Consider the following 13,829-nt stretch of genomic DNA (forward strand, 5'->3'; position numbering starts at 1 on the left):
TATACAGTACTATCCTTTTTAGTTATTTTAGTCTATTCCCTGTATGAGGTGGTTTCCCTCCCCCTTTCTCTCCCCCCACATCCTTCTCTTTCATATTGAGATTTGAGTCATCCCCTCCCTAAGATACTTTTGTTTTATACATACCTAAATATTTCCAAATCTGAAAAAAGATCTAAAATCTAAAAATTTCTGGATTTAGGCATTTCAGTTAAGCATGATTCACCCTGTACTATTCAATCATAAAAAAGAGAAGGTAAAAGACTATGTGTCAGAATAAGGTGATAATTTTACAATGTCAATTACTGTACAAAATAGTCTTTAGACTGTTTTTAAAAAGATATGTATGCTGGGCTGGGAGTTTGGCCTAGTGGTAGAGTGCTTGCCTAGCATGCATGAAGACCCAGGTTCGATTCCTCGGTACCACATACAGAAAAAAGCCAGAAGTGGTGCTGAGGCTCAAGTGGTAGAGCTCTAGCCTTGAGAAAGTCCAAGGACAGTGCTCAGGCCCTGAGCTCAAGCCTGGCAAAAAAAAAAAAAAAAAAAAAAAAAAGAAAGATTGTATACCTAAAAAAGTGTTTATTCTTTCTTTTTTTTTCTTGTATTTTTTTTTATTGTAATTAGTAAAAGGGTTACATGATATTTGCCAGATAGAAGGTGCATTAATTCACATACATTGATACCCTTTCACATGTCTTGGTACCCATTTCCCTCCCCCCAAAAGTGTTTATTCTTTCTACAAAAAAAAAAAAAAACCAAAACAGCAAGGGATTGTGAAGCAGGAAATATATATTGAGCTGTTCTTGACTGTAGCTGTAGTTTGAAGATGGAGTGTAGTATAAATGATCACATTTAAAATAATTCTGTTATAAATTGTTTAAAGTTGTATTAATGGCAAACTGAGTATTTAGAAATAGATGTAGATGTATCCTACCAATAGTAAAATACTTTTTTCAATGGTGACTAAAATTTAACATATTTTTATTTTCTTTAAAAATTTTTTGAGGTTAACTCTAGTATGTGAAATGTTTAATTTATGTAGAAAACCATTTTTTTGGTAGAACAGTTTAAGGGGTTTTATTAAATTGAAGATAGTAATTTTGATGGTAGCATTTTTATCAGGACGGAACTTTACAAGTCTAGTATTTATGTAACATTGTCTGATAGAATACAAACTGCTCTGTTTTTCCCTTTCCTTTTCTTAGCAAGAGACACTTTTTGAAAAACTTGCCTGCAGTCTTGGGCCAGGAATATCTTTGGGAATTTCAAAGCATCCTTCTGATGATGTATTTATCTCAGGAATGCTGTGTCAGAAATCACAACTCTCCTCATATCTTAAGAATTATCAACTTCCAAGCAATAGCTGGAAAGTTTAGGGTAACAGCTCCGTGAGTGAAACCTTGCTGAAAGGCTGCCAGGTTGTGGGCCTTTGTGAGCAGAAAGGTGTTTGTGTTCATTCCCATGCCAAATTCTTGCTCTTATCTAATTCAAAGATCCTCAGTGGTGATTAGTGGATGCCAGGGATTTATCTTGATAAAGTTCAAGACCTGGTCTGCCTTCTCAACTGGATCCTTCGGGACTAAAATACCAGGCTAAAATGTTCTTTTCCCTTGTAGTGAACTATATGCCTTTAAATAAAACAGAATGTGTGTGGAAGTTTGTGATACTTGAATTTCTGAGCCACATTTATCTAGAGGATACTATTGTTATTTGCTTTGCTAATTGTTAATTTTGTACAAGCTGTTTTCAAGTTCAGTGGTTTAGACTTACAAAGGAAAATAATAACACTTTAATTTAGTATGTGAGCAACTTTAGGTAAAGTACTTTTTTTCTACTGGTTTGATGCAATAACGCATTGCAGTATAAATGAAATCATTCTTGTGTGTTCTTAGTGTAGTGCCTCATACATAGTAAGTGTTCACTAAAGTGAGTTCATAAAGACTTCCAGGTAACAATTTCTGGTTTTAATTTTTATCTTTCATTTGTTAGTTTGGAGAACCAGTTTGCATCTTTTATGTTTTTTTTATGACAGAAAATTGAATTACTTTTTATTAAAACTGAGGGTATTCAAAATTAAGATTATTAATTTCTTAAATATTAAAATGATTTTAGATTGTTTCTTCAGTAGAAACCTCAATTGTAAAGTGTGTGCTTAGCATGCACAAGGCTCTGGGTGGTTTAGGTTCTGACAGTATAAATAAGATTGGGAGAGGAGGAAGAAGAGGAGGGTGAATGAGGAAAGAGAAGGACGGGAGAGATAGGAGAGGAGGGGAGTGAGGAGAAGGAAGAGGTAGGAAAAAGAAAGAAGAAAATGATCACCTTGATTTGTTGTCTGAGATGTTAGAAATATTCCTAGCATATTGCCTGCATGTTTCTTCTAACGCATGTTGCATTTTTTTATTTCCAAAGATGACATGAAATGCTTAGTTCTTACACAACCAGTCTTAAGTTGTGTTCAGTTTAGACTATTGTTTACACTGTTTAAACTGTGTGTGTGAAAAAGCTTGGTGTGATAGTGCCACCTCTATTATTCCAGCCTGGATAAGAAAGTATCAGATAGTTGGAAAGCTGTTTCGGCACAAAGTGAGACCATAGGTCAAAAATAACTGTTACAAAAAAGATCTGGAGTGTGGCTCAGCAGTAGATTGCCTGCTTAGCAAATATGAAGGTTTGTCCTTTATTCTCCCCCTAAAAGTATAAGAAAATAGGTGAAACAGAGGCTCTGATTTTAGACAAATGCAGATTTGTAGGGCAGTTCTGTGATTCATTTAGGCAAGTTAATTTACCTTTCTGAGCTCTTACTTTTTAAAATTTTGAAATAGAAGTATTATTTATGCTTGGGTTGTTTTACAAACTAATAAGTCCTTCCATATTGTCAGTGTTTAATGGGGAAAAGCTACTACCAAAATTTATAATTTCAGTTCATATAACAAAATTTTTGTAGTAGAATTTACAAACAGGATAGTGCATTATGAAGTTTGATTTGAATCTGTGAAGGTTACCACTAACTAAGGTTTTGAAATGTAAGGTTTGTCGCCTTGTAGGACAAAGAAGAAGGCATTTTAGCTGAGGAATAGCATACTGAAGAGTTGAAGTAGGCTTAAGGATCAGAGGAGCATTATAAAAATGTGTGAAGAATGATGGGTAAAATGTAAATGCATGTAAGAGACCAGATTTCAAATGTACTGTTCTTGAAAATATGTGCAAGATCTTATGGAGTATTTATTGAACTGAATGAAAGAGTATTTTTTAATGACGAAAAACATTAATAGATGAGGATTAGAAGTTGTCAAGTTCTATCTCAGACAATAGGGATTGTGCAAATATGGATCCTTTGCAGTATATTTTTTCTATCAATTTTCTAATGAATACGAAAACAGACAAACCTATAGAGAAGTTGAAAAAACTACATCAAATATCATAGAACTATCACTGAGAATCTAGCTACTCTTTAGCTCTATTTCCTTTATCACATAACTCTTCGTCAATCCTCTTTCTTGGATGTAGTTCAAAGTAAACTGTAGACATCAGTTCACCTCACGCTTAAACACTCAATTGCAGCTCCCTAAGTAGAGATCCATATGGCCTTTCAAAGGTAAAATTTACACATAGTGAAAAGTACAACTTGCCCTGTCTCTGTATCTGAGTCCTCCCTTTCTCTTTCCCATCCCTTCCTCCCTCTCTTCCTCTGTCCCTCTTTCCCCACCTCTTCCTGAACCTAGGACCTGGACTGTGTTAGGCAATGTTGTAGAACTACAACTGAGTCTTACCCCGAAGCCCAAAGGAAGCAATCTTAAGTGCAGTATTTGATGTTTGACAATTTTATATATTTGTAGACACAAAAATAGCCAACATTATATAAATAGTCTTGACTGTTCCTCAAATTCTTGTCCTTATATGCCACAATAGTTATTATTCAGATTTTTCTATGTACATTAGTTTCATCTGTTCTAGAACATTTTGTAGAAGTGAATACAGTGTATGAGTTGTTTACATATTGTAAGCATTTTTCCTTTCAACATGTAATGCTTTTAAGATTCATCTTTATTTTTATGTTCATTTCCATTTTGGATCATTTTATTGCTGAGTAGTATTTTATTGTATAAATGTATAGCCATTCCCAGTTTTCATTTTTCTGTTGAAAGGATATTTGAAACATTTTCAGTTTTTAGTTCTTTTAAATTAAGCATCTGTGAGCATATCTTATGTAGACTTTTTTTTTTTAAAGAGAATAGTCCTAGAGGGTAAAAATTTGAGGTTATAGGGTTGACATTTGCCTAAAACTTTGATTGAAGAAAAATGCTGTTTTACTGTTCCAGTATTATTTTTCATTGCTTCTATCAGCACTTTGGATCTTATGAGGAAAATCTTTATGAGGAAATTCTTTTGCAAGCAAATGTGAAAATGAATTCTTCATACTTCTCTCTTTTAAGGAATTTTCTTATAAAGAGTGGCTTGTAAATTTCTGTTTAGTGTGTATGTGTGGGAAAGCACAAATTATGTTTTATATTATTTTCTGGATGTACTACCAAGACATGTGTATAGAGGAAATATATACAGACACAAATAGACATCATACCTATTTCCCTTCAAGTCCATAATTCTTATCTGATAGAGCTACCATGACTAGTATACCATTTTGAATTAGGGGCTCAGGTGGCTGTTGCTTCTATTTTTTAGTGTATAGTTAACATTGGCAGTCACCCTTATAATGATGTGATTCCAGCTATCCCCAAGTACATTGAATAAGCCATGCCTAGCACAAGAGAACTTGATTTAATTGGCAACAGTATTTGCCCTCATATGATAGTCACTGAAGTAAAACAGAACCTAATTCACTTTGTGTTCTCTTTGAAATAACAACAAAAACGAATATTAGAATTGCATAATTTCCCTTTCTGCTTGCATTTATTGGGATCAAGTACCTAAGTAACTTTGTTTAGAAACGAAATACTTAAAAGCTACTGAGGGAATACTGGCTGCTTGCAGTTATAGTATTGTCAACAAAAGCTGTGATTAAATAAATTGAATGTTGAAGACTTTGGGCTTATGGTTAACACCAGGTAATTAAAAGTAAGCACTGCTGTGGGAGTGCGTTATATATCAGCTGTCCTTTTTACCTCATTAACTAGGTTTTTGCATGTTTATGGAGCCAATTTCAATTAAAAATGCTTTTTAAGTTATGTCTAACAGGGTCTTCTAGTTATTGTTTTAGTATAAACTATTCTATTTTAATTGAAATTGGTATGTCATAAATACCTGTGTTTAAATACACATTATAAAAATTTTTCATTATTTGATTTTTTTTGCATTTTTTTCACTTAATGCGTCGTCTTGGGTATTCGGCATTGCCATAGGACATAGTTTTGGAGGCTTAAGACACAAAAATGTAGCTATATATATATATATATATGTATATATATATACATATTTTACGATCTGCACTCTTTTACCTCAGAAAATTTCTGAGGTTTTAGGATTTCATATTCATTGTACATTAAAATCTTTGTAGAATTATATTGAGTTTTCTGTGTTAGTTTTGAGTTTAAAAAAGTTAATTACTTTTTACTTGAGTGCCTCAAAATGTTTCTCAAAATATATTTTTGGTTATATTTTATGTTAGTTAAAAGTCCTATGTGGTAGACATAAGGAAAATACATTTATATTTACCACATGTGATTTCACCACATGGATTGTTGTACTTTTGTAAGACATTGTCTAATCCCCCCACCCTTTTTTCCTCCGGTCCTCCTTAAGGCTCTACCACTTGAGCTACAGCTCCTATTCTGGCTTTTTTTTAAAATTTAATGTAATGTTTCTTTTTGTTGTGTGTGTGATTAAATTAGATAGGAGTCTCATAGACTTTTCTACCCAGGCTGGTTTTGGACTCTGTTCCTCAGATCTCAGTCTCCTAAGAAGCTAGGATTACAGGTGTGAGCCACCAATGCCTAGCAACATTGTGTTATTTCTAAAATTATTGTATGAGCAACATTGAAGAGATTTCATGCTGGAAAAATATTCTAACTTATACATCAAAATAGAGATAGGAAAAAAACTGGAAAAGGTTAGCTTATAGGTTTTATTTTGAAATGTATGTAGTTAGCTCAAATGATTTGGTTTTGTTTTTGGTCAATCATGGGACTTCAACTCTGGGCCTGGGCACTGTGCCTGAGCTCTTCAGCTCAAGGTTACCATAGCTCTACTCTAGACCTGAGTATTGTCTCTGAGCTCTTCAGTTCAAGGCTACTGCCTTACCCCTTTAGTCACAGCACCCCTGCCTGTTTTCTGGTGGTTAATTGGAGATAAAAGTCTCTGGGTCTTTGGTGGCCGGGCTGGCTTTGAACCATGATCTTCAGATCTTAGCCTCCTGAGGAGCTAGGATCACAGGCCACTGTGCCCAGCAGGTGATTTGTATTTTAAAATGTATTTTCTTTCTTTATTATAGAAGTGTAGTAGTTGCAACAAAAAAATCGGCGGTCTTACCTTCCACACTTTCTACAAGTACACCTACCACTGCACCTACCAATGCTGTTAGTGTGGTTTCTTCAGCGGATTCAGCCCAAGCCTCAGATGTGGGTGGAGAGTCACCAGGTGAGTTAGGAATGAATGCTTTCCACAGAATGCTTCTAGGGTATATAAAAATCTGGAGAAATTAAAGGTAAGACAAAGATTAATCATCTAGGATCTAATATGGTTCTGAATGTTGATTGCCATTACTTTTTTCAAATATGTTGCTACCATGTTTGAAAGCATAAATGACTAAAAGAAAATTGAGCCTAGTTCAGTAAAGAAACTAAAGGGCACTGTTCTTCATTGCTTTACATACTTATTGTTTGAAGTTTGCAAAATTGAGCAGTTTGAGTATTTACTAAAATACTATACTTTTATTTATTGGAACTATGAATATTAGCTTAGCAAATTATTCTGTAATGTTGGGGGAAAATATTTGAATTGTAACAGTCTTTACATAATATTGAGCTCAAAAGGCTTATCTTCATTCATCCAATGAAAGTTTTATTTATTTAATAAGGAATTTTAATTGTTAATGTAGATCACTCCTCAAAAAACTGTTTCAGGAGACATGCAAGAAAATACACACACATGCATGCACACATGCGCACACACAAGCACAAAGAGTCACAAAGTTTAGGGATTAAGAATGGCATTTGTTTTAGTGATTCTTTATGGCTAAGAACATTAGATATTTAGATCCTCAGGGACCTTGGATATACAGTTGGCTATTCCCTGGGTAGATGCTTGACAGATGATCTATGTGCATTTCCCTTTTTGTTCTTTTGAATGTCTAGAAAACTGTCTGTTTGAAGGAGCCAGTTTATCTGTGCCAAGATAAGGAAAAGATAAATCAGTATCCTTCCACAGTGGAAGTAGCCTCTGCATTTACATATGTGTGATCATTTGATAGAAATATTTAATGTGAGCTTAATCTCAGATAGTTTATTATTAAGTTGTATTTTCTGTGAGTTCAAAAGACATAATATTCATGGAACTTGTATTTTCTCTCTGGCAGAAATGAAGGACCACCTCCCATGAAATTAGTGATATGTTTATTTTTTATGTGAAATTTTTTATTGTCACTGTTGATTAATGTGCCCTTGTTGTCTAAGTAGTTTTATGGCCTAATGTGGCTACTTTGTAAAAATATGTTAGGTTTTTTTTCAGTGTTCTCTTTTAGGCATGAGAATGGGCATTTTTTAAAATATCAGGAAATAATTGCTATTGCTATTTGTCAAAATTTTAGCATACATTTCAACTCATTATATTAGGGTCAGAATTATATAAGTACAAGTTCTAGGTGTGGTACAAGGTCAGTGACAAGCCTTCAATGAAGGCATTTTCTTGCAGGGGACAATGGTTAGAGTTACTTAACACTATGATTGTGTTTTATTCAGAGAAGAGAAATGAAAGTTTTTCCTTTTTATTTTTTTCCCCAAAATTTGCCTTTAATTTCTTTTCTTTTTCTCTCCCTCTCCCCCACCAGTATCAAGGTTGGAATTCAGGGAGTTGTACGTGTTTGACTTGCTGGTGCTCTTATCACATGAGCCATACTTCCATTTTGGCCTTTTTGATTATTTTGGAGATGACACCTTGTGGACTTGTCTTCTGTGGCTGGCTTCAAACCTGCCTCTGAGCAACTAGGATTATAGGACTGAGCCACTAGCACTAAGATACTAGTTTTCTTTCTCTCTCTTCCCATGCCCATTCCTCCACCCCCCTTCCTTTTTTTTTTGCCAGTCTGGAGTTTGAACTCAGGACCTGAGTACTATCCTTGGACGATTTTTGCTCAAGAGTAACACTCTGCCACTTGAGCTACAGCACCACTTCCTACTTTTTCTGTGTATGTGGTAATGAGGAATCAAATCCGGGCTTTGTGCATGCTAGGTGAGCACTCTACCACTAGGCTATGCACCAGGTTTTGTTTTGTTTTTTTGTGGGTCATGGGTCTTGAACTCTGGGCCTGGGTGCTGTCCTAGAGCTCTTCAGCTCAAGACTATGGCCCTACCCCTGGGCCTGGGCATTGTCCCTGAGCTCTTCAGATCAAGGCTACTGCCCTATCCCATGAGCCACAGCACCACTTCTCATTTTCTAGAGGTTAATAAGAGTCTCATGTTCTTTAGTGCTTGGGCTGGCTTTGGACAGTGATCCTCAGATCGTGGCCTCTTGAGTAAGTAGGATTACAGGTATGAGCCACCATGCCTGGCTTAAGTGAAGTTTTTAAAAATCACTTTTTAACTTTTATCTCCTGAGCTGGTATAATCACTTATGCCAGTAATCTCAACACTACATCGTCTGTGGCAGGCACTTCTCAAGTTCAAGTTTACCCTGGGCTACATAATGAATTCCAGGGTCCAGAGGCTATATAGTTAGACTAGACTCAAAAAACAAAAAGTTGACTCGTGTTACTGAAATAGGCCTGTTTTTTATTTATTAATATATTTATCTATTTATTATCATTGGACGGTGCTTGCCAATCCCCAGAGTAATGAGTTTTGCATTAAGCATCCAGTTTCTTCACAAAATATAATTTGTGAAGAGATTGGACTTCAAGATCTCAAATCTGCTAACCCAAGAAAAGGATTTCGAGATATTTACCGATAAAGAAATAGGGTGATTTCAGGCAGGGAATGCTTTTTTTTTTTTTTATTGTCGGGATAATCATCTTGTTTTCCCCCTTTCCCTTCCCTATACAATATACCAGGTAACAAAGTCAGATACAGTAACAATATAAGATTAACCATAAGGGCAAAAATACAGAAGGGAATGATTATTGAAACATGGAAGAGAGAAGTAATTAAATTAGACTTACATACTTGCATAGTCAAGCCTCATGGCTCCTTTTTTTGTCCTTTCTTTTTTTTTATTAAAGAATTTATTAACGTTGATTTTTACATCACATTTTAAATGACAAGTTTAACAAACACGTGTTCAAGGAGGAAATCTCTATTTACAATCACTGGGACTTAGTATTTAGAACATAATCAAAATTAGGTTAAGGGTTTGTATGTCATAGAAACATATTAATTTATGAAATAAAACGTTACGTCTATAGAGTCATTTATGTCTATATTTATATTTCCATTACCATGTCCATAACTTTGGGTATGCAGTTATTGAGTCCTTGCTCTTGTAGTCTGTGGATTTAATAGCCACATATTAAGGATACCATGCACCTTTTGTTCCTTAGGACTTGACTTGTCTCACTCAACATGATTCGCTCTAGATTCATCCACTTCCCCATTATTTTATCTTGTCTGTTGGCTATGTAGAATTCCATTCTGTATATATACCACATTTTCTGTATCCATTCATCTGCAGTAGGGCATCTGGATTGTTTCCATTGCCTGGCTATTGTGAATAGTGCAGAGATGAACATAGCTGAGCAGGTGTCCTTATAATATCTTGGGTCATGATGTTTAGGATAGATGCCCAGAAGTGGTATGGCGGGATCGTAGGGAAGGTCTATTTTCAGTTCTTTAAGAAACCTCCACACTGCTTTCCAGAGTGACTGAACTAGTTTTTGTCCCTTCCTAATGGACTTCATCACCTTTATTTTTTTTTCTTCCATATATTTTTTATTGTAATTGTAATTGATAGAAGGGTTATATTATATTCGCCAGATAGAAGGTGCATTATTTCACAAATATTGATACCCTTTCTCATGTCTTGGTCTCCATTTCCCTCTCCCCACCCCTGCCCCTCATCTTGTTTTCCCCCCTTCCTTATTCGATTTCAAACAACCAAATAAGCATATATGCAATATATCAGATATCAAGGTAAAATACTGTCACAATATGAGGTAACCAAGGGACAGCAAAAAGAGACGAGAGATAACAGTACATTAAGGACAACAATCACTCATTATATGGCTTTTGTTTCTATATCCTGGAGGTCATTTAACGTCATACTACATGGCCTTATGTATTTAGGTTTTGCTTTATTGTAAATATCTGCTAGGAGAGCCCAAGGTTTCTACTGATTATGACAAGTGAGGGAAACCATTGAGCCTATGTTCCTTTGAGTGTGGCTTACTTCACTTAACATGATTTTTTCTAAGTCTTTCCATTTCCTTACAAATGGGGCGATGTCATTCTTTCTGACAGCAGCATAGAATTCCATTGTGTATAAATACCACATCTTGTTGATCTACACATCAACTGAGGGGCATCTGGGTTGGTCACCTTCATTTTTGAACATCTACATTGTATACTTTATGTTTGCCTCCCCTGTCCCTGTCCCTCTTCTACTGATCCCCTTCCTTTTTCTAGTCTGCCTTCCTTCTCTTTCTTCCCCGTCCCTCCTTCCCTCCCTTTCTCCCTCCTTCTCTCTCTTTCTCGCTCTCTCACTTCCATCCAGATTGCATGAGAAAGAAGAAAAATTCAATATTTATCTTCCTAAATCTGAGCTTACTTGTTTTGTTTTTTTTTTTTGAGTTTTTTAAAAAAACTTTATTGTATTTCTTACAAGTTTTAAGGTGGGCCAGGAGCGGGGCCTAGTGGTAGAGTGCTTACCTAGCATTCATGAAGCCTTGGGTTCCATCCCTCAGTACCACATACACAGGAAAAGCCAGAAATGCGATTAGGAGCATAGCCTAGTGGTAGAGTGCTCACCTAGCATGTATGAAGACCTGGGTTTAGTTTCTTGGTACCACATGTACAGAAAAAGCTGGAAGTGGTGCTGTCGCTCAAGTGGCAGAGAATTAGCCTTGAGCAAAAAGTGTCCAAGGACAGTGCCCAGACCCTGAGTTCAAGCCCCAGGACTGGCAAACAAAACCTGGAAGTAGTGCTGTGACTCAAGTGGTAGAGCACTAGCCTTGATGAGGGCCCAAGGACAGTACTCTGGCCCTGAGTTCAAGCTCCAGGACTGGCAAAAAAACAAAAACAAAAACAACAAGAAAAACCTTTTAAGGTATAGGGAGAACTAAAATCTTTAAGAGGGTTAAAGAGGAGTACAACCATAGATACATCTAGACATAACTTTGGTCAAGTGAGTTTACTTTTTTAAATTGAGAACCTCAGAGATGAGATATGAATAGCACAAATAATATCAGTGTGGAGTTTGATTCAGAAAAGCACTTCAGAGTTCATTTCCCTTTGGGACATGCACCTCCAAATGAGCAAAAGGTATATAATCCTGAGAACTATACCTGGTATGAAATCAATCAGTTTTCTGGCTTCTACTGCTTAAACAAAAGGCAAATTCAAAATAAACAAAATAAGAGCAACAGTGTTGAAATATTAAGGTCAAAGAAAGAGTGTATACAAGCCCATCTGATGTGAAATATTCGCATTCTGGAGGCCAGGATGGTGAGGCTAAGAGACTATACATGACATTCTCTTACAGGAAATAGCTGTTGCTAGAATGGTCACTGTCATTCCTGTTCACAGCAGAATAATACTCCATTTTGTATATATATACCAGAAGTCCATTCATTTGTTGATAGGCACCAAGGCTTGGTGGTTAGTACTTTGATAAAGGTGTTTTTTATTATATGATAACTTTTAAACATCATGAAGGAGTGGTATAGCTAGCGGTTAAGATTAATCTGCAGATTGTTCTTTCTGGAATTTTTATACTTACTTTTGTTGTAGCTGTGTCTCCATGGAAAGGAAAGGGCTGAGGCAAATGGAGAGAAAAGGGTTTGGGGGGGGAATGAAGAACTTTGTGCTACCAAGTTTCCATACAGGTCACAAGAACTTCAAATCTCTACAATGAAAATCATTTCAAGGAATTTCACAAAAATGAAACCTCAGGATGTTTTGTAAGGATTTACTTAGTTAAATAAAGGCAGTGAGAAATAGACAAGGCAAAAGAAGTATCCCATAACACTCAGGAAGTGGGAATTAGAGATTAAAGATGACAATCCTTGGTTTGGATACATTCATACTTTCTTGAGTTAGGCCAGAAGTCTGGGTTGACCTTAGGATCTCATGTAGCAGTCTACCATCTGAAGCACACCCAATCCTTATTTTTTAATTCTGAAAGAGTTATTTTTCTGGTAAGTTACTCTTGTCAAGTAATACTTACAAACATATTTTAACTGTTGTTGACAAAGTGAAGATGAATCTTGTATAGAAGAAACAATTTGAACTTTGTTTACTGTAGCAGGATGAATCAGTCATTTAACTAGGTGGTGAGTATATTAAGACTTAAGATAAGGTTATCTAGAAGTATTGATTGGGAGCAGAAATAGGATTATATGGTAGAAATTAATTTTACCCTGTAGTTTGAACAAACATTGACGAAGTATTGGATAAAAATAAAGGGGAAGTGGGAAAATGAGCTGTTTTATTACAGAGGTTTGAGATACTTAAGGGAATCATTTTTGTAATTTACATTAATTCTCCAATTAATCTTTATTGTGTTTGGCTCCCCATGCTCTAGAGATATCTTAGTAAAAGATGGGCTTCTGGTGTTTAAAAAGTCTATATTATAGAGGCTGGGAGTTTGGCCTAGTGGTAGAGTGCTTGCCTAGCATGCACAAAGACCCAGGTTCAATTCCTCCGTACCACATACATAGAAAAAAACTGGAAGTGGGGCTGCGGCTCAAGTGGTAGAGTGCTAGCCTTGAGAAAGTCCAAGGACAGTGCCTAGGACCTGAGTTCAAGGCCCAGGACTAGCAAAAATAAATAAATAAAAAGTCTGTATCATAAAAGGATATTATAAAAACTAATGAAAGGAGTTAGGCTAGGGAGAGGGAGGTACAGGCCAGTAAACATGCCATGGTCTCAAGGTGGCAGATCTTCCACCAGGTAGGTGCTAATTAAAGTGAGATTTGGGGACTCAGGCAGTGCAATGTTTCATTGGAGCAGCATACTCCCTCTTAGTATTCCAGTGAGTCTCTTGTGCTCTCCAGACACATCTGCCAGAAAATGTGTCTTGCCGTTGTCTCCTATGATGTGAAAAAGAAATTAATTGAAACACAGGGTAACAAATGTAGTTAGTTCTGTATTACAATTGCAATGAGACACAAATGAAAAGGTTTATTTTGCTTGAACTACTTCAGAAAGGTTTCCCTCTGGTCATTGGTGTTTTCTAGTGTGGATCCATAAGGAGTAAGGTAACTGCTGACTATGACAGAGTTATCTGATGACTGAATGAAAGACAGTCTTCATATTAATAGATATATAACTGAAGACAACTTTGGAACTGTATGTTTCTGTTTTGGGCTCTGTTAAAAAGAATACTTCTTGTAAATTTCTATTGACAGTTGATACTATATAGAAGGAATTGTGAAAATAATTTGTCCATGAGAATTTACTTTGTTATTATGTCTTCATCCCATGGGTGGAAGGTTGGCTTCAAATGCTAATTAA

The 13,829-nt window shown here is 35.8% G+C and overlaps 1 protein-coding gene across 1 annotated transcript in view; it reads left to right on the forward strand.

Moving 5' to 3' along the window:
- The window catches only part of Lrba (LPS responsive beige-like anchor protein), a 400,347-nt gene that overhangs the window by 95,983 nt on the left and 290,535 nt on the right, over positions 1-13,829 (forward strand). The window contains exon 31 of the mRNA XM_090356865.1: positions 6,443-6,588. Within this exon, the coding sequence (XP_090212991.1) occupies positions 6,443-6,588 (146 nt within the window). The remainder of the gene's footprint in view (positions 1-6,442; positions 6,589-13,829) is intronic.

The sequence above is a fragment of the Megascapheus bottae genome, chromosome 23, assembly GCF_031878675.1.
Source record: "Megascapheus bottae isolate mThoBot1 chromosome 23, mThoBot2.hap1, whole genome shotgun sequence".
Classification (NCBI taxonomy): Eukaryota; Metazoa; Chordata; class Mammalia; order Rodentia; family Geomyidae; genus Megascapheus; species Megascapheus bottae.